General features: G+C 40.6%; 1 protein-coding gene across 5 annotated transcripts; it reads left to right on the plus strand.

The window, feature by feature from the left end:
• The first annotated feature begins 958 nt into the window (after window positions 1-958).
• Window positions 959-21980, plus strand: LOC147302538 (ATP-dependent RNA helicase DDX3X-like). 5 transcript variants are annotated; one of them, XM_086283124.1, is made up of 20 exons: window positions 959-1317; window positions 2947-2998; window positions 3499-3546; window positions 4249-4308; window positions 4996-5196; window positions 5346-5448; window positions 5657-5776; window positions 6297-6396; window positions 6482-6617; window positions 6703-6800; window positions 7557-7655; window positions 7748-7908; window positions 7997-8141; window positions 8388-8532; window positions 9151-9201; window positions 10263-10444; window positions 10581-10698; window positions 10839-10992; window positions 11171-11298; window positions 13598-21980. In XM_086283124.1, exons 1-20 carry the CDS (start codon window positions 1273-1275, stop codon window positions 13675-13677), a joined length of 2226 nt encoding a protein of 741 aa, XP_086139250.1. In that variant the 5' UTR covers window positions 959-1272; the 3' UTR covers window positions 13678-21980. The 5 variants fall into 5 exon arrangements, with proteins under 5 accessions (XP_086139250.1, XP_086139251.1, XP_086139253.1 ...); XM_086283125.1 differs by having other exon boundaries at window positions 4252-4308; XM_086283127.1 differs by lacking the exon at window positions 4249-4308.
• The last annotated feature ends 24 nt before the right edge of the window (window positions 21981-22004 follow it).

The raw sequence follows: 22004 nt of genomic DNA on the forward strand, positions 1-22004 counted from the left end.
GTTCCGAATGACAGCAATATCAGGAAGAAGGAACACGAGAAGCTGGAGAAATACCAAGGGCTCAGAGAAGAGCTCGAGAGGATGTGGAGGGTGAAGGTAATGGTGGTCCCCGTGGTAATCGGAGCACTAGGTGCGGTGACTCCCAAGCTAGGCGAGTGGCTCCAGCAGATCCCGGGAATAACATCGGAGATCTCTGTCCAGAAGAGCGCAGTCCTGGGAACAGCTAAGATACTGCGCAGGACCCTCAAGCTCCCAGGCCTCTGGTAGAGGACCCGAGCTTGAAGGATAAACCGCCCGCAGGGGCGTGCTGGGTGTTTTATTTATATATATATATATATATATATATATATATATATATATATATATATATATATATATATATACATGCATTTTTATTTATATTATGTGCGCATTGTACACTCTGACCTCTGTCAGACTTGATTGCTTTTCAGTCGGGAAACTTGCACAAATGCCTCAGACCACATTACAAATTGCAATTTAAACATTGTGTGGCACAACCTAATGCAAGATGTGTGATAAAAGCATTATCATATTTGTTTTATGTGAGTGCCAAGATTTTGAAAGCAAGTGAAAAAAAGCAACTGAAAATCTACTTAATTCTCCGCTAGAATATTTGTGTAACGGCGATATCGCGACAACCTACTACTAAAATCTCGCGATTTCTAGATTAATAACATTCGAGAGGCGTCTGCCAAGTTTGCTAGTATTACTAGCAGTCCGGAAATAGGGACATTTCAGATTAAGGGGATGTAAGCCTCTTATCGTCTTTCTTAAGTTTAAGAACAAGTTTAAGAACACAAAACATTAATAGTATGATAGTATACGTTATTATTGTTATTATTATTATTATGGCCTAAAATTTGATATAGATATAAAATTATACCTAGTTTGGTTTTTTTTTAACCTTTTATTTTGGCGTCACCGGATAATTGCGTTCACATTGTTCGCGTTCCCTTCACGCGCTTCGTGGTGGCTTCGTCTCAGCTTCAGCTAAAGAGCAAACAGACAACAGCTGTGTTTGCTTGAAGTATCAACCTTGAAGCTGAAAATACGGGACTTTATTGCCACTTGAAATTCAGTAATATCGTTTTAAAAAGTTATCTGAAACCATTAAGGAAATGAAATAGCTGTCATTTTACATAACCACAGAAACGGGCGAGACGCAAAGGAGAAATAATAACAACATCAAAACCCGGCAAACAAAGAGGTCCCCTTTTCAACGGCATCATTTTTCCTCCATATTCTATAGTTATGAGTCATGTGGCCGTCGAAAATGCCCACGGTCTAGAACAGCAGGTAAGCTGTGTTTCTTTTATATGTCTTAAATGTTCGCTTTAGAAGTAATGTAAAAAAACGGCAGTGGTAAACATTAGCTTGCCGGCTAGCCTGGGTCTGCTAACAGTATGCTATTGTGCTAGCTTAACGTCGGGTGCGCTGCTTTTGTTCGCGCACACGTCTGACGGTGGCTGCGGAGCATACGACATGAAAAATGTTTTGGCCCCTCTACAACCTGACCAAGAATGCCTTTATTGAATTGCATTCTAGAAATAAAACATCCGTGTTTTGCTGCTAGACTGATCGGTGTTCTTTAAAACGAAGAGCTAAATGCGAAATGACGCACGAGTGGTTCCTCTGGCCCCCTCATATGAACACATGAAACGCACCCCTCAACTGTTACGTTCACTGCGCTTGTCTTGCAGCTCGATATAATAATAAAATGGAGGTCAATGTGGCTGGAACCTGCGGGTCTGCTTGCTACACAAACAATGCGGCGTGACTGTCGCCCTCCCCGGCTTTTAGATGATACGCAGCATTTTCCAGACTTCCATGTTTTTATGTTGACTGCGTCCCGCTAAGAGATGGTCATTTCTTCTGCGTCACCAGCAACGTAGTCTATCTGTGTCTGGCTGGATGGTAACAGAAAAGTACTGCATGTACTCGGTTGATATTTTGGAGAGCCCCTATTGGGGAAAAATGTCTAAGAAGGAGTGTGATGCGCAACCTAGGCCCCTATTTCAGCGACTTATACATCCTCATGAGTTTAGTTGGCTTAAGCTGAATGTCACCGCCGCCACCCCCCAACACAGTTAGATTTTTGGTAATGAAAGCATTAAATACAAAGTTGTTCCCTGGACAGCAGTGAGATTTGACGCACCAGCATCGCATCTCAGTATCCCAGACCAGCTGTGGCTGGGTGCAGTTTGCTGACATCATCATGATAGGAATTCAGCACGCTGGAGCTCACATCTCTGTCTCCCTTTCCCTCGCTCTTTTTTTTGTTTGTTTTTTAAGTCTGCTGCAGAATACAAAAATAAAAATGACTTCTAGTTTTCTTTTTTCATGTCAAATCTGAGTACTCAAACCAGTCCATGCAAGAAAAATTTTCACACTCCTTATTATACAGAAACGTTTTTTTTTAAAAGGTAGGCAGCAGCTCTCTGTGTCACCTACTCTTAAGGATAAGTGGTCTGTGGCCTCAAACACAGCCTGCCTAACAATCTAAAGACTAGTTTCCACTTATTTGGTTTTACAGGCATTCTTAATTTATGGGACTAAATGTTGCTTGGGTGTAATGGAAAACTACAGAAAGAAACAGGGAACCAACGGTATTCGAGAGGAAAAATATTGACTTGGGGTTGGTGATGGTGGATACATATACCAGTGACACTGAGCTGTCTTGTAGCATTAGCTACTGAAAACCTAGACAACTGAGAACCAATAGGGAGATTACTACAGAAATGCTACTCTGTGTTTGTGTCTATGATGGAGAAAAATCAACTTGTAATGCGACCAGTTAATGTAAGACATGGGCAGTAATAGCTTTGATAATTCATTTTGTTAAAATGTAACTTAAAGTTTTAGGTTGCTTGAAGTGGGTCAGTGAGTCGTTTTCTGTTTTTGTGTTTTGTTTTTTCCCCCCTCTAGCTCGCTGTCCTAGACTTGAGCGCTGCAGACGGACAAGGTGGCGGCAATAGCAGTAAGCAGCCTTTGTGTTTTTGTTAGAATTTTTCATTTTGTCATGATAAAAACAAACAGGTTTAAAAAAAAAAAAAAGTGACTGCTGTATGTCTGCATGTGGTACAGTGTAAATGCATCCCTGGTGCTGTGTGGTGATACTGAAAGCAGATTTTTCTGTTAACTTAAAATATGCATGTCTTTGGATGATGCAAAGGTTTTGAAGAAATTTTGTCTTTAAATCTTTTATTATTCATTAAACACGGTGACTTTTCAGTTACATGATCTATTTTTATTTAAGTGCAGAACATCTGTTTTTAATACAGTGACATTTAGTTGCAACCATGTGAAAATGAATATTTGCATGTCACCTTTAAGTTTTTCTTTACATTATAGTTTAATAATCTTTTGTCATTGCAGTCATAATTTGTGGCTCAACCTTGAAATGGTTAGTTAGATTTGATTATAAATGCAGTGTGACGTAAGCGCTGACTGATTCTTGGCTGTCTGTCTCTTTTGCAGGGCGATACATACCTCCACATTTAAGGAACAAAGATGCTCCCAAAAATGGTGAGTAGGATCCACTTAACCTTGTTTCCTATAAAGAAAAATCTGAATTGTGTTTATTTTTAGGCCACTGGGAACTCCCATCACTGATTCCTACCAAATAAATCATTTTCATTTTCAGCTTTCATAGCTGAATTTCCGTGTTTTCACTGATTGATTAGTGAAATCCATCGACATCGTGATATTTGATGTGATGTGCGAAGGGCAGGTCGAACTGCGAAAGTGCACTCTCATTGGCTAATGATTTGTGATTGCCAAGTAGCAACGAGCGTACCCTGGATAATGCTCCTTTGTGACTCTTGAAACAAATAAAATTTACAAGATGGCCTTTAAGTTGTGTTGATTGTGACCTGAAGCAGGGAATGTTTTAGTGAGGTCACAGAGTGGGAGCTGATGTCAGGTTTTCCCTATATGGCAAATAAAAAGAGTGCAAGTTTAAAGCACTTCAGGTCTGGTTTTGCTTTTCAGACACAATTTTCAGCTCTGTCCATCTTTATTTCTCTATGATTAGCAGTCGATCTCCTTCCTCTATGCTCTGTTTTTTTTTTTTTTAACGTTATTACCACCTATGGTTGATTTTTGGAATAGTGAGGAAGACATAGTATTCTAAAAGACCCCACACTTGTAACTCTACAAAGTATCTCTATTATATCAGCATCTGTTTTTAACCATGAGTTACAACTGGAATTTCATCTCCTAATCCAGCAGGAAATGCCTTTGCTGCTGGGCGACAGGGTGGTTACACCATCGCGCCTGCAGCCAACTGTAAGTTCCTCTCTGAACTTCTGATTTTCTTGGATAGAGTTGTGCAGAAGTTGGGGAATTGGTCTTTTTTTTTTTTATATTGATTTTAGAGTTGTTGTTGTTTTTTGTAAATTGACTTATTGATGAGTTCATAGTGAATGCCTTAACATTTAAGTGCGGCTGCATATCGGAAGCAGCAGCAGAAGCATCTGAAAGTGCTTCTTTGAGTTGGTTTGTTTAATCATTTTGACCTGATGCATCTAATTTCCTACCTTTTCACAAAAGTACATTTTTCATTAAAAATTAATTTGATAGATGTCAAAAGGGCTAAAATATAATCGCTGGTGTTTTATTGGTATGCTGAAACAACACTATATGGACAAAATACTGGGCCACCCACACATTACACCTACAGAAGCTGTTGATCATACCATGACGCTCCCAGCGCAGTTTTTGTGCTGATGTTAATGCTAGAGGAGGTTTGCTGAGTCAGCAAAGCGTTGGCGACTTTACGAGTTTTACACCCGTGACAATGGGACTGAAAACACTTGAATTGAAAAGATGTAAGAGGTGTAGCCAAATACTTTTGCCCATATAGCATGTATTGCCAGCGCTCCACCAATAACAGCAGTGATGGTCATGAAGACGATGTTCCTGCAGGTGTGATGGTATTTATTAATTATTTTGTGCACTGTTTCCTCTCTGCAGACGGCTGGGACGGCACGCGCAACAACTTTGTCAACGGCTACCACGACAATCGCATGACGGGCAACTCATTTAACCGTGGCCCGCCTCGCATGGAGCGGGGAAGAGGTGGCGTTGGAGGTGGTTACCGCAACAACAGGGGTGGAGCCTTCAACCCCATTAACCCAGCACAGCCAATGGGCTTTGCTGGGTATGAAAATAAAGGTGCGATTCAGTTTTAGTGCTTCCAACATTTCTTTTACTTAGCTCGTGCATCCAGTATGTGCTCATTTACCTGCCTCTCCACTACATGAATGACTGGATGCGTCTGCTAGCTGTCGAAACCTGATAGTTTTGTGGTGTTCTCCTTTTAGACGCAGGTGGCTGGAACACTGCCAAGGACGCCTATAGCAGTTTTGGAAATAACCGTGGAAAGTCTGCTTTCTTCAATGACAGAGGCAACGCTAGCCGAGGAAGGTGAGTGGATCACATACAGTGTTGAGAGCTTATGTTCAGCGTCAACAGAAAATTCCCATGTTTACTATAAAAGCTAAAAAACGACCCTCTTGTGAACCCTTAAAATGGTTTATTATTACCCAAAAAATGTTAAGTGGAGAGCTGTGGTTCTATAATTTGGAAAAAGTTGCCTCATTATTCATCATTAATGTGTGCGTGCTGTGTTCAGGTTTGAGCATGGAGGATTTGGTAATGGAGGAGGAGGAGGAGGAAACAGCCGCTGGGTGGAGGAATCCAGAGATGACGGAGACTGGTCCAAACCAACCCCTCGCAACGAACGCCTTGAACAGTGAGTCTGTGCTTTTGAGCCGCTGTGGGAGGTGTAGTCTACTTTCTAATTTATTGTAAGATCAGGAAATTTCAGGTAAACTTTGCAAAAGTTAAAAATTAGTCCACAGAATTAGATTATTAGACTAGTGTAATTTCACTATTAGACTGTGAGTCATATTGTTGGGATTTCATTGGTTCTTGTGTAACAGAGTAAAACACAGGAAGGTGAAAGCAAATTCTTTGACGTTTTGTTATTTCCAGTTGTCATCTTAATGAGATTTGTTCTTAACTTATTTGCAGGTTTCTAGTCTGATGTCAATATGGAAGCATCTTTAACTTTGTCTGTTATGGTTCTGCAGCATTTCCCTTACCTGACACATGATAAATTCAAATGGCTGACCAGCCCCAGTAAAAATAATGCTAGGTTTTTATTCTTTTAAAATTCGTCATTCAGATAAATTATCCCAAGAAATTGCTGCAGTTACTCTGAGCAATAAAGTTCCAGAGCATTCGACTAACCTTTGCTGCTCTCTCCGTAGTGAATTGTTCTCTGGCAGTAACACTGGGATTAACTTTGAGAAATACGATGACATTCCTGTTGAGGCCACGGGACAGAACTGCCCTCAGCACATCGAGAGTGTGAGTTACTCACATTGTATCAGATACCAGCTGCACTGTTGCTTTTCTTTGCTCTTTCTGTACACGTTTCTGTTTGTGATCTCAGTTCCAAGACGTGGACATGGGTGAGATTATCATGGGTAACATTGCTCTGAGTCGCTACACCAGACCCACTCCTGTCCAGAAATACGCCATTCCTATTATTAAATCGAAGAGAGACCTCATGGCCTGCGCACAGACAGGTAGTGCACAAACATAACAAAATATTGGAATTGGGTCGATGAGAGGAACAGCAGAAATGGATGAGGCTGTCCTTGTGTGTTTCAGGCTCTGGGAAAACGGCAGCATTCCTCTTGCCAGTCCTCAGCCAGATCTACACTGATGGACCAGGAGAGGCCCTTAACGCAGCTAAAGCATCAGGACAGGTAAAAGAGAAAAATCAATATTATCTAGTTAAAAACAGCTAATTTCATCATGGCTTTGAAAGGGGCAAAACAAATGGTTCAGGTGCTGTGGGGGATTTCATGGTAAAGTAATTTAATTAAAGCATATCCTCCAGATTAAAAATAAAAGCATTAATTTCAGGCACGTGCACACTTCTACAAATGAATGGGTATTGTTCATATGCTACCACAAACGGTGAGCACGAGTTTCAGTCACTGCAACAAACAAGCAGACCTGCTTAAGTTGATCTTTTTTGATACCAGTAGTATACTAGACCATCAAAGAAGAGGCAAAACAAGCAGCAGTTAAAGAAAAGCAAAACCCTTTAAGACACAAGTCCTACCTGTCAGCAGCCATCTCGATATGACACCTGGCACCTATTTAGGGAGTTATTTTGTCTAATTTAATTTAAGCTGTTATTGAGAAAGAAAATTATCAGCAGGTAAGTCTGATTTTAAAGCTTGTCTTTCTTTCCTCTGGAAGTTTTTATTCGGCTAACTTCACTGTTGTTGAATTATTCCATGAACTTTAAATCTGGAATTATTTGAGTGCCACGTCTCTGATAATTGTCTGGTAATTCCTGTTACACGAGTTCTCCCCTAATTTACATTGTGAAGCCTTTAGGGGATTTTTGCTCTCAGGAGTCATACTAGTCCCTGATAGGTTTGCCACATGTTCTGTTCTCAATCACGTTTGTTGCTGTGAGACTTAAATGTTGTGTCTTTGCTGCTTTGCAGGAGAATGGAAAGTATGGCCGTCGCAAGCAGTACCCCATCTCCCTGGTGCTGGCTCCCACCAGAGAACTGGCACTGCAGATATATGATGAAGCAAGGAAGGTATTTAAACACATTAGTGTGTAATAATTTTATTTAATGATGTGATTTTTAAATTTGTGTGTAATTGTTAATACATTGTATTTTCCTGTTAGTTTTCCTACCGCTCCAGAGTGCGTCCCTGTGTTGTGTATGGAGGAGCAGACATTGGCCAGCAGATCAGAGACCTGGAGAGAGGCTGTCACCTGCTGGTGGCCACTCCAGGAAGACTCGTGGACATGATGGAGAGAGGGAAGATCGGACTGGACTACTGCAAGTAAGACCTAAACGCGAGGAGTGAGTGATGGGTAAATGTCTGTTTCATTTTTTCCAAATTTCAAACTCTTTTCTTCTGTTTCCTTTAGCTACCTGGTCCTAGATGAGGCTGACCGTATGCTGGACATGGGCTTTGAACCACAGATACGGCGCATCGTCGAACAGGACACCATGCCTCCTAAAGGCATCCGACAAACTATGATGTTCAGCGCTACGTTTCCCAAAGAAATCCAGGTATATCTTCATTATCTGCAGTAATTGTGATAGAAATTGGAACTTTTCTTCTTCCTCTTCTTCTTCTTCTTCTTCTTTTTTCTTTTGTTTGTTTTTTGTTTTAATCCGCCCGTTACTAATAAAGAAAAGTGCAGCAAGCATTCACATGGTGATCAGTGCTTCATTTTAAAGATGTAAAATTTTCCATCTGTTTAGTCAGACGGTGCAAAACAGTTGTGTTAAGCACATATTTTGCTCATCCTGCAGATCTTAGCTCGGGATTTCCTGGAGGATTACATCTTCCTGGCGGTGGGCAGAGTGGGTTCCACCTCGGAGAACATCACACAGAAAGTGGTGTGGGTGGAAGAGAGCGATAAGCGGTCTTTCCTCTTGGACCTGCTAAGCGCTACAGGTGAGCCGATCTCAGCTCAACTGCCACATGTCCCAACACATAACATAAATACTGATTGCAGCCTGAGTAGACTTATCTGCAATTATCTCGAACCACACACACACAGTGCGATTTTATTTCCCCTGTCTTATGGTCATCATCATATTGTCATCCTCACATCTCAACCAATACATTACTGTGTTCCCCATGCTTAGCACAGTGTAATGTCCATCAGCACCCTTTGTCTTTCAGTGAAAATTTCACTTAGATATGTTTGTGTGTGAAATTAGGAAGATGTATACCTCTAGGCTGCCCTGAAAAAGGTTTAAAACCTCTAATTTAAAAGATGCTCTTTCTATATTTGTGGTAGTTGGCAAGAAACATTGTGTTTCCTGGATTATATTTGCCTCCAGATGGCAGTGGTCTATTTTTATTACAAAATATCTTCTTCTTCAGACTGAACTAAAAAAAAAAAAAAAGAGGATTTTTAATTGTTTGTGGCTGGGAAAACAACCTTATTGTTTTGTTAGTGATTATATGGCAACATTTTAAACCTCTGTTAAATCAGCAATATCAGACACACAAGCATTGCTTTCAAACTGGAGTTTACATGTCAGTGGTTTGTGGTTTTATCCCAAGCCATCCCAAGTGAGGTACAGGACAGTACTGGAGACAACATAGAGAAACCTGGTAAGATCCTCAAACAGGAAACTTTTATCTGTCATTTCATATTTTAAATAATTTTGCTCGACTTTACTGTTCTGTTCTTTTTTTTTTCGTGGATGGAGAATCTCCTGTTTATTATGTTTATTTAGGTTCTGTGTCCCATTTCACACGTCGGGTCCTCTCATGTGAAATTAAACATGCCTGTTGTTTGATTTTATAGCTTAAGGTTGTTTTTGTGTCATCTTTAAAGTATGTTGCTGTGATGTCTTTAGGTCAAACCCATAGCTTTAATGGAGAGAGTCTGGTCATGTTGTGTTCGTGTGTTGCCGTGTATCTAACTTTTGATATAAGTGTAGGTCAATTGATGATGTTGATGCGGGAAGAATACAGTGACCAGAATCTTTCCATCAGTGCCTCTAGTGAAATCTGCATGAAAACACATTGCTGCTGGTCATTTTACCCACACTGCACCTCCTGCTGCCTGTTGCACTGTTCTGCTCATATAACAACATCTGCTGTAAAGTAATGCTGGTAGATTTAACCCTGAAACCTGCATGTTAGTCACCCCATGGACTGACACACGTATATACATGTAAACATATGATCTGTATACAGGGCTGCTGCAACAAACCCACTAACTGATGTGCTATGGAGGATTTCATATACAATCAAGGGCGTTGATTTATGTGTGCATGGCAGCAGAAAACCGTTCACACGTAAAATTGTATGATTCATTTAGATGCTAACTGATCCCATTGGCTAGAAGGCAAATCAATCTCATGTAGTGGACTGAGAAGCTTAAAGTTCAGTTTAGCAGGCTAGGCCATCAGGGATGGATTTTAATTTATGTGCTTGGTTCTCATAATTGCTCGTGCACTTAAATTCTATATAATTCCAGCATGACTGTAACTTCATTATTTGTTTGTTCCACAATTTGGTCCAGTATGTCTGCTACATAAAGCCAGAGTCATAGTGGCGCAGGATTATTAAACTCAGTCTTTATTTAGTCCAAACACAGTGCAGCCCTACAGTTGTTTTATTCTTTGTAGCATTAACACCCAGTGTTTCCCCTCTTGGTTGACCAGGTAAGGACTCATTGACCCTGGTTTTTGTGGAGACCAAGAAAGGTGCAGACGCCTTGGAGGACTTCCTATATCGGGAAGGCTACGCCTGCACCAGTATCCATGGTGACCGTTCCCAGAGAGATCGAGAGGAGGCCCTGAACCAGTTCAGATCAGGAAAATGTCCCATCCTGGTGGCTACAGCGGTCAGTAAAAACATCCTGTTGGGTGCACGTTACGGTGAACCACAAGAGGAACCTTTCTGTTAACTGACAACCACAATCGACATAAAACTGAAGGTGTGAGTTTTTAAAGTATCTGCTCCTGTTTTTGTGATCTCAGGTAGCAGCTCGGGGTTTGGACATCTCCAACGTGAAACATGTTATTAACTTTGACCTGCCAAGCGACATAGAGGAGTACGTCCACCGTATTGGACGTACGGGACGAGTAGGAAACCTGGGTAAGGCTAAAAGTAATGTGATTTAAGGGAAGCATCCTCTTGATTTAGGATGAACCCCATTTACTGCTCTTACTTATATTGCTTCAAAAAATGTCTCCTGTTTTTAAGTGTTTTTTGGGGTTTTTTTCTGTTTCCTGTAGGGCTGGCAACATCATTCTTCAATGACAAAAATGGGAACATCACTAAAGACCTCCTGGACATCCTAGTAGAGGCCAAACAGGAAGTTCCCTCATGGCTCGAGAGCCTGGCCTATGAACACCAGCACAAGAGTAGTAATAGAGGGCGCTCTAAGAGGTACACACACACACACACACACACACACACACACACACACACACACACACACACACACACACACACAGATTCTGTCTTTAACTTGCAAATGTTTGTTTTTGTTATAAGTATTAAAACATTTGCTGGTCTAATCAGAATCCCTAAACACTTATTTATTTATTTTTCTTTTATCCCACAGGTTCTCTGGCGGGTTTGGAGCACGAGATTATCGTCAGACTGCTGCAGGAGTCAACGCCGGAGGGTTTGGAGGACGTGGAGGAGGACGCAGCCAGGCAGGACATGGAGGAAACCGTGCCTTTGGAGGAGGTGAGGCTCTGATCTTTGGATAGAAATTTATTCATTAATGTAAGGCAGGGGTCTCAAACTCGTGGCCCGCATATTGATGTGAAGAAAGAAATTATTTTACCAAAAATGATTTAACACGACGGCAGAGTGTTACAGGCATGGCCCTTTAACCCTTTAAGACCTAGCATAGAACCAAGTCCGCCAGAGCTTATATTATATTTTTACATGCTGTGAAGCCATTTTTGGGAGCATTTCAAGTTGATATACATCAATACAACCATTATAGCCCAAATTTAAATAATATATCTGCATTAAGTGCATAGTAATTACATAAATTGCAAAAAATGCAATAAACTACAAAAAAATTGAAAATCGTTTTTGTTTTTTAAACATATATTTCTAGTTAGAGAAATTTAAGAGGCTCATCCTTCAAAACTGTAAATACAAAAAAGTTGCACAAAATAGTTTCCCACCACAGGAAATTTATTTTAAGTGTCTTCATAGTTTTATTTTTGAAATACACCAATTTTTATATAATGCAGGAAAAACGAAAATAAATATTATAATGCAAATTTGCAAAAAAACAGCATATGCATCAAAATAAACTATTTCCAGCAGTGCAATATGACTTCTAAGCATCCCAGAAACGACACAGAAAGTCATAAAGTCAAACATAACTTTTAAAAACACAAGTATAGGCTCATAAGGCCCTGATGGTGAAAAACTACATTTCTGCAAAATGACTTCACTTCCGGTTTCGGGCAGGTCATGAGGAACATGCGATAGTTCGCGCTGATGGATGTAGGAAGTGTTACAAACAGCTGATCGGATCGGCAAAGCGTGTTTCTGGAATATTATGTTTTTGTTGCTGCAAGTGCTTTTTATGCAGTTTTTGCAAAGCTATATGTGGAAGGAAACTGTGACCGAGGGCAAGCTTACGTGGTTTCGGTGCTACTGGGATTTAAAAATAGCTACGCAAAACGGAGCGTGGCCGCTCCAACTGGCTTTAAAGGGTTAAGACTGTAGCCTCACGGGCGGTGTAGTCCGTGCTGCAGGGAGAATGTGTGGGACCGCCCCTCCCGCTTTTCTCTGTGTGAGCGTGAGGGAGGGAGAAAAAGGAAAGTAGAAAAGTACAAGGTGCTACCGAGCAGAAACGGGAGCTGGAAGCATGTAAATATAAAAATAACCACTACAGCCAAAAAGAGTGCCTGACGAGCCCAGTTGTAAGTAAGCTGTTAAGACTCGACTGTACGCTGTGTTCGTTTTTTCCTCCGAAACAATAAAGTTCTGCTGGAGCAGCCTTTCAATGCCTCTCTCTGTCTCTCGCTAGCAAAGTTGACCCAGACAGTAACGCTAGTTCCCGGCTACGAGCCGGAACCCAAAGTATTAGCCAGAGGTCTCCTTACCGCGGTTCGGAGCCATGGACCTGGCCGAGGTAACAAGAGAGTGCAAACATGTTGCGGGCTGTGTTAGTTCAGTGAGAGAATTATTTGGAAAGAAAACAATTTTCTCTTGCAGTCAAAAACTAATGTGTACGCTTATGTCTGCATTTTTATTTTGTTAAATACAAACAAAATTGTAGCAAAAGTGCTGCCAGCTGTTTATTTGGTAGTTCAATGAAACTACTGTACTACACTGCTGAGTGACTGTCTTCTGCTCCTCAAATACATCTCATTGCAATGTTGACCTTGTGCTAACTTGCATATGACAACTGAAACTGAAAGGCTTCAGATAGTTGAGTGAGAAAAAAAATTGCGTTCATGTTTACAATTTTGTCTTGTTACACAATATTTGGAATTAAATAAAACAAGCAAAACACTACATTTTAGGATATATTAGTGGGTGTTTTCGTGTTTGTTTTTTGTACTACTTGGACACTAAAGTGGCCCTCCAATAAGATGATGGTGCCAGAAGTGGCCCGCGGCTCATTTGAGTTTGAGACCCCTGATGCAGGGTGATTATTGTGCACATGATTGTAGTCACATGATGTTCATTGTGTTGCTTTTTACTGGGCCCCCCGGGATACTTTTTTCCCGTTTTCTGAGAGCTTGTATAGAGAGAAATAAAAGAAGAGCACTTGAGTTTGCCATATATTGTTGTACTTTTAATATATTTTGATGGCGAATATATACTGAATATATTCAGTGCGAATTATTGTTTTACAGAACTGCACATTCAGGATAAATGTTTTACACCAGACCTGCATTATAGAGATTTGTTTTGCCTGGAAACACTAATTTCTGATACTTGGGCGATGAAATGCTACAAAAGTTTTACTTGATTAAGAAGGCTTTCTTTTCTCTTCCCTTTGTCTTCTCAGGCGGCTTCAGCAACTTCTACACCAGCGATGGCTACGGAGGAAACTACTCACACTCTCAAGTTGACTGGTGGGGCAACTAGGTTTCTCCATCCCTCCCTCCCTCGCTCATCCCTCTTTCCTCTTCTCACTCATCCTCCATTCTTTCTCCACATCGACGTCTGCATCCCATCTGTCTTGTTACCACCATTAACCCCAAGAAACCCCCATGCATGTTATTAAACTATTTATGCTCATTTATGTAGCTTCCATCCCCATCCTTCATGTCTTTTAAGTCGTTGGAAGAGTTTTCTTGTGCTTTCTATGTCCACCTTTTTTGTTTTGGTAAATTAGCTTTTCTCCTCTTGAAAAAGACCACATTATGAAGAGATTGTTGAATTTTAGTTGTTTACTTTTTAAACACTGGACACAGGCTTACTTGTTAGCTTCCAGCTAGCAGCCACCTTAAGACCATTTTCCCTCTGTGACACGTGTGTGCTGGTAAAAAGACCTGGGTGTTTAATTCCCTGAGATTTCAGCGTGTGGGCTTCTTCAAAGAGGGGAAAATCCTTTCTTTATTTCCCCCCACCTTATATTTGAGTTTGATTTCACTGTGTTTTCGTCTGCATTTACACTCCCCGCGTGACCTCATGTCATCTTTGTATTTAACGCACGGCCATGTTGTAAATCGCTGGCCAAAAACTTTTCTAAAATATAGCTATAGGCAGGGCATAAAAGCAAAACATGTCTGCGTATAAATTCAAAAATACTGGCCTTCACGTATTGGAGGCCACAGAAACAAAATCTTTTCTTTTTTTCACCTTTTTTAAAACATGAAACTTTATCAAGGTCTGACACAGATGTCTAACAAAGAGACGAGTGGCTGGACAAACTGAAATGGCGCTGTCGGCCATTAGCAGTGAGGATAGCAGACAGTCTTAGGACTTATGGTTGTTACTGCAAATAGCATTTTTTTTGGTTTGTTGTTTAATTTTAAGATAAGTGTTTATGGAGAATCATTTGTTTCTGTACTGTGCCTTTAAGAATTTAAACTTTGTCTCTTATTTCCATTGTTTTTATTGCCGTAATACGTTAACTGTCCACAAGTATTGGCCCACGGTGACTAAAAGTGTGTATTCAGTGTCATTTGTTGGTTTAAATATGTTTTCTTTATTTTTATTTGGAAGGAAGCAAACTAGGCTTGAACTAAATCAAACCTTGGCAAAAAAAAACTAAACTAAAACTACGATGAGGAAACTCAAAGCATTTCCTTATCTGTCTATTAGAGACTGAGCTAATTCCCCAAAGCATATAACCACTGTAAGCATATTTGTGGATTACTTTACTCACTCTGGATGAGTAAATATAAAATGGGTCAAAAATAACATTAATCGTACTGTTAAAGTCAAAGAGCCGACGAGCAGGGCCGACCACAGTGGCTGTATGCTTTTGGGAACCCGAGTCCTACTCATTGACACTTGTGTCACATCTATAGCTCAGCTTTGAGCTTGCAGTTTGGTTTCTCAAAGCCATCTTGTCACTAATTGTTGGGTCACTGTGTGCCACTAACAGGGCCAGCAGCAGTCACGTTATGTTGCTCCTCCCCCTCTTATTATCCAGATATGTAGCCGTAAATGTCAAATTCCTCATAGCTTGCTGTAATTAAAAAAAAAAAAAAAAAGCCAAAGTCTGGTGCCACTCGAGTCACATTAAATTACTGTAACCGCTACACAGTTTGAAACACCTTTGCTTAGAAAACACTACATGGCTGCTGCTGAAAACAGTTCCCAGATTGTGTCTGCGGCCGTTCAGCTGACTCTTAGTGCCATCATGCTCTTGGGAATCTACCGCTGCTTTTAACCACAAACATTGAAACCCTTGTTTTGGGAGAAGCTTTCTCTTGAGGGGGGGAAATACGCAAACTAAAAAGAGGTCCAAATTTTCTCGCTCACTCTATCCTGGAGAGTTGCATGAAGAGTCTTCTCTAAAAGTAGTCATTCCAGTTTATTCTGTTAGGTCTTTTAAGCTCTGTTGAAGTCGGGCGTTAAAAGTGAAGAACTGGATCATCCTTACGAATTAATTTCACTGCAGAGACAGCTTGGGGCTTCCCAAGGAATGCAATGCATCGTATCTACAGCACGTTTTAGCCACGTGTGCAACTGTAATCAAGCGCAAGATCGCGTCTCGGTCCAATTCCTCCTCTTACTACTGCTTTCAGTCAGCAGATAGTGTTTCTCAGTGTTGAAGTCACTTCCTCGATGAAATGTTTACAAAACTAGATTTCGGCCAACGCGCACAACAGCCGTACACTGGCAGCATATGATTGCTTTCAAAACACTTACCACCCAGCCCACAGAGCTCCCAGATGGGCCGCACTCCTACTTCTTCGCACTGATGCACGTCCACTCTCCAGAGTAGTTTGCTATCTGGACTGGCAGTCTTGGCAGCTATTACAACGTATTCACCTTCTGCATGCACGACACGTCCCAGCACGTGCTGCACATTAATAAACGATGACAGCGTCCCGCCGCGATTGTCGAATGCGAAACCCAACTCGGCTCAGCACAGTGAGAAACTGTCAGGGTAAATTGTGCTTGTGGAAAAGTTGCTGCACAGAACCGATCGCATGCATTTAAATCCTTGGTTATCCCTACTTGGCTCTGCTTTGCAACCAGGCTTCAAGGGGCCTGTTGACCCAGGATGTCCATGTTTCGTCCCTGATTGAACTTGAAAAGGGATCTCCGCTGAACATTTGGATGGTTCAGTGGTAGAAATCCAATCCTCCTCCTACTCCCACCCCCCCAAACTGGGCCTATTAAGAGCCAAAAAAAAAGCTCTGTTACTCCAGTGTGGGGGTGGATTAATTTAGTTATGTTTACATGTAGAACTCAGATTAAATGTAAATAGTTTCAACAGAGAGGAATCTCCACAGAAAAAGAATGTGAAGTTAAACAACACTTGGTGTGCATGAGAGTCACACTTGATCACTCAACACTAGACCAAGACGGGTCTGGTGAGCTTAGCACAGTGGGCAGTTTGAACACCGCTGACTAAAGTTCGAAGACAAAAGCTTGTATTCTTTCAAGAGAATACACACGTCTGTATAGAAATAAATTCACCCAAATTAATGCGCACCAGGTGGATTAACCCTCAAACTGCCCACTGACTCTGACAAAGCAGGACCAAGACTGTAAAACATATTCAAGTGTTGTTGTTTTTTGGTCAAGAAGTTTCAAATGCCAAGCAGATGAATCCAATTCTAAAGCAGGCTTTAATTATGTTGCAGTTATTTATTTTATATCATAGTTTGTTTGTTTTTTCCTGCTTTTGATTTTTTGCCTCTTCTAATCAGTCTTAAGCTCCCTTTCCCTCGGGTTACATTTGAGGGGGACGTTGGGGAAACTTTGTTTAACAGCATTTTTTTTTCCTTAAGAGTTTGAAGGGGTTAAAGCAGTTGGCTGTTCATTTACTAAATATACAAAGTAGATTTTTCCAGAAGCTTTTCTGGTGCTAAAAGACACCAGTCAAATATAACTGTACGATATCTCACTAAGCCTGGTCTGACTCAAAATGAGGGGCCAGGAACAATGCTGCATTCAAGGACGGCTGTGGAATGATAGAATTCAGCTGTACTCCTCGATGTCCACCTGTCCCTTTTTATGCATTTACAAACGAACCAAAAACAGGAAATTTGAGTTTTCTTTTCAGCTGCTGTTCCAGCGCGGGTCAGATAAACAGTTACTGTCGCAGCTGTCACTAAGTTTGAGACTGCAGTCTAACACGGGCTTAATGACTATGAGCGGCGGTTGAATCGGTGATTCAAATGTTGACCAGAACTGTCAGAGGTGTCCCAATAGATGATTTTTTTTCTCTCTCTTTTTTCTTAAAGCACCTGTTTACTGATCAGCTTTCTTCTTGAGGTCATGAAACATTTTACTTTCTCCTGCAGACTTCTTGTAAGAGCTGTTGCAAAGCATTGAAGGAATGAAAAAGCAGGAAACAGGACAGCAAGTTGCTAATGACAATCACAGAACTCCCTTCACACACAAACAGAAGTCTTTAAGTTGCACTTTCACACCTAGAGGTTTAATTAAATAGCTGTCTTGCTGGCATTGTTATAAAATCAGCTTCAACCTTTAAAACTCTGTAGGAGGAACTTTACTGACTGAACTGGCAGTCGGATACTGCTGACTGATTTTCCCTGTGTGAAAGCATTTCTTACTTGAATCAGTGGGTTCTGCTGACCATAAGCTTAATGTAGTCCCATTTGTTTTGTTACCAATGCTGCAGGCATGCGGCGTCGCAGGCGAATCCATTGAGTGGATGTGGTTGCGTAGATGTTGCTGTGCCTTCTGACAAGCGCTTGGCGGCACATTGAGAATCTGTTTTAGAAAAAAAATTTAAAAAAATGAAGGAACCGGTGAACCTTTTTAAATGCAGTGTGACTTGTGAGAGTAAAAATTCAGTTTACCTCTTGCTTTGTAGATCAATTGTGTCAAATAGTGTTGTTCATAAATATGCAATGTATTTCAGTGTTTTTCTAGGGCAGGCTGGTTTTACCTGTCAGTTGTATTTACCATTGAGCTGTGTTAGAGCAACACTTAAATACCACTGTGCCCCCAAATTCCTGCGTGGAGGGGGGAAAAAAAACCCTCTGAACTTTTACCCCAAGTGCAATAGAGTTCAGTAACTTGTGGCTTGCTTTCGCTGTGTGGTCGCCACGATTCTCTGCATGAGTTTTCTGCTCGAGTACAAACTGGCACATGTGAAATAGCCCAGAGTTTTACATGTGAACGGTGCCTTTTGAAGTGGCTGCATCACTAAAGACTGAAATTTGTTGGTTAGGGCTGGGTATTTCAAACTATTGCAAAATTTTTGATTATTTTATGTAAGTGTAGGAATGTTTGCTCGGTCAGATGCTGTTATGATGCGGGGATAAAAAAAATTAAAACTTTATGTAAATGCTTTTGACTCGGAACAATTCAGGCACATTTTTTACTGACTGACAGCTGATTCCCAGTGCTAAAACTTGGACATGTTGCAGTTTTGTGCCGCTAATGTTACGTTTTTGAGAAAATATGAGCAGCAGGGCATTATGGATAGGAATGTAGATCAGGCACTTTATCTACCGCGTTGGTCCTCACAATTACGAATTCTGAAAGACTTCATTTTTTTGGCAAAATACCGCAAAACTCTTCATCTGCTAATTAGCAAATCTACCTTGGTAGCATGCTCATGTAACATGGTAAACAGTGCTACTGTTACATGCTAACTGATCATCAGTGTCTTGCTAGTGTCACTGCATGTACCTTAACTATCTCACACACTTTCAGCAGTAAACAAAGTTTAAGAAAAAACACAAAAGTTTGTGTCATGCAGAAAATGCTTTGTTTACTTCCTGCAAAACTGATCCAGCACTTTAGTTCTTTTTGTTTTTTTGTTTCCCAAAACCTTCTGATGCCTTAAATGAAGGGTGATACCCAGCCCTAATGGAGCTGATAGCAAACTTACCTGTGATACAGACAGCACTGATGGTCAGAGAACAATTAATGGTGCTATGCTTCCATTGCTGCGGCCTGCAGGGCCCCCTCCGTTATAGAAAGACCACTGAGTTTTACACAAAAGACTTCAACAAAAGTCTTCTGTAGCACACGTCCTTTAATCCTAAAGAGGTACGACTGAGAGTGAGTGTGAAGACAGTGTAGAGATGTTAAATAAGGTGTGTGTGTGTGTGTGTGTGTGTGTGTGCGCGCAAAGGTTCTTTGAGAATTTTTGTTTTTAATTTTTTTTAAATTTTTAATTGTTTTTTTTTTTTTGGGGACCAGGTGGAGTTCTAGTTAACAGCAAAGGTAGGATTCAGCTGTTTGCACACAGAGTTCTTGAGTCTACTTTCACTGCAAGTTTGTGTAATTTATCAAGCATTTTTGAGAAATATTTATTTTTCTATGCCTAATACAAAAGCTGATATTTTACAAAGTGACTTGACCAAAAGACAGTAAACAAAAACACTGGCACTTGAATGTTGAATGTCATTGGTATGAGTGAAAAATTTCTATTTTTCTGGGGTAGTGTGAGCTTTTTAATGTTAAAGATGCGACGTGGGGGAGCGTTTCTCCGTCAGCGTCTCACCATAGCAAGGCTGGGTTTCAACAGTGGTTGTAATTTTCAAAAATCACCTGCATTTCATAAATACAGATGCATATATTTTGTGTAAGACCATTAAAACAAAAAAACACCCTAAAACCTCGCTCCTATCCTGTGTGCACATCTTTTCTTTTTTTAACTGGGTGGTTTTTGCAGCCACGGTTCTTCCTTACATTTTTTTTTATTTAACTTGTAAGAATGAAACTGAATTTTATCAGGCAAATCTGGCCCATATATCTGATCCTCAAGTCCCACTTTGAAGTCTTAATATTGGCATCTTCACTTTTACCATCTTGATTTAAAAAGAAACAAACAAAAAAACAGATGACTGAGACTGCTTGCTCATTGGCTAAAAATTTGTGAATGATTACCATTAGGTGTACCATAGATAATCCTTTTGGAAGCATATTATGACCAAGATTTACAAAATAGGCTTAAAAAAAAACCATTAAAAACTGAATGAGTGACTGAGCCCATAACTCAGCAGGAAAGCGTTCTTTTAGCAAGCACAGCTATCGCCATCTGGTGGTCTTCAGATAGAATGCAGGTTTTAGGCACTTCTGTCTTGGACGTAGCTATTGAGTCAGAAAAATGAATCTGTTTTATACCTTCTATGATCAGCTTGTTTAAAAACCTCAGAAAGCCGGGGGTTCTCTGGGGGTGGAGGTACTCGCAGTGCTTCCTGGTTATCGGCCATGCTAGCAACATGGCTGTGACGTGCTAGCATCAGCAGTCCACAACTTAGTCTAAACCTAAATAACTCAAAAAATAACCTTCATTATCATTTGTTGTTTTCATCCTGTATTACTTTTGCCCCTTGGTTTATAGATTTTTAGCACACTAGCACTTACCCTACGTTTTAGCGCTAGCCATCAATCTATGTGGCCTAAAATCTGCTGAATCTACGCAATGCCTATGATTTTATTTTTGGCAGTATTCATGCTGTCATTCCTGAAAATTCCGATTTCAACTAAATAGTCCAGTCAGTTCTGCCAATTACAGTTTAAAGATGCCACAGTATCTTGTGTATCCCTGCGTAAAGCTCAACACCAGTGTTTTCCAGCACTACAGTACTCTTCTCCCAGCTGAAACCTCCAACTTCAGGTCTTCTGTTAATGTGTAAAGATGTGCATGTGGTGTAACATGAAGGTTCGAGGTGTACCACAGATTGTTGATTGCAGCCGATGTGATGGCGACACGTTACGAGAAACAGCCTCCACTGGTTACCTTTAAAGTCACATTGGACTCAGTATCACATCCGCAAACCTGTTTATGCGACAGGCTTCATTGCCAATAATAATCAACCATAAACAGCCATTTTTAATCGGCAAACAAATTGAGAAAATACCACCGTAAATGCCAAGGTTTGGATTAAAAAATAACAAGTTAACGATCAAAGACCATTTTGTAAAAAACGACAAAAACATGCAGTACAAAAAAAAGTGTCCAGATTTTCTCCAAGTCGTTTTATTTTTCCTTTTCTTTGTTGACTCTTTACACTTTTCCTTCTCGTTAATACCCTTGTTGTGAATGTCTGGCAAAAACAAGTGGCGATCTTTAAAGTCTTCATAACACAGACTTAACTGTGGTTCTATTGCTCCGTTGTTGTGGTTTGCATCTTTTCAGGCGTTGTTAGAGCTGTCACAGGGGTGTTTCTGGCCAATCAGAAATGGGGATTTATTTATTATTTTTTCCCCTTCTTGCAGCTGATCAGTATTTATCTGACCTGCAGGAGAGACAGGAATATAACGGACATTTGTACTGGTGCTCCTCTAAGCACAGACCCACTGTAGTTACACAGGGACTGATTGATTTGTCCAAAGACTGTAGCCTCAGCAATCACTGACGCATATCAGACGTAGGTGAACCATTACTTTACAGCCTTTTGTATGCACAAACTACATTTTGCAACAAAGTAATTGTATTTTTTGTCAGGGTGTCGTGAAAGACACACAAAAACAAAACACTTTGTGGCTTTATTTCAAGTTCAGTTTGTTAAAGTGATCTGAAATTCAGATGCTGAGGTGCATTTAGGAACGATTGCTGTTCTCTTAGCGAGCGAACTGAAATGAAGCCCAGTGCTGTCGTCATTACTGAATGGCCAGACCCCATAGTGTGGACGGGCAGCTGCACCAGCCTGGTAGTTAGTATTTGCTTATGTATTAGTTTAGCAGATGTGCACGAAGAGCACTGCACGAAGAAAACAAAACTGTGCAAATATTCTGATTTTACCACAAATAAAGGTTTGGATTTGCAGATGTAATCAGTGGTTTTGGCTTTTGTTTGT

This window comes from Aulonocara sp. 'chitande type north' Nkhata Bay, linkage group LG23, assembly GCF_057382095.1.
Source record: "Aulonocara sp. 'chitande type north' Nkhata Bay isolate Kocher_YH1m ecotype deep benthic linkage group LG23, A_spYH_male_GT1.1, whole genome shotgun sequence".
NCBI classification, from domain to species: Eukaryota; Metazoa; Chordata; class Actinopteri; order Cichliformes; family Cichlidae; genus Aulonocara; species Aulonocara sp. 'chitande type north' Nkhata Bay.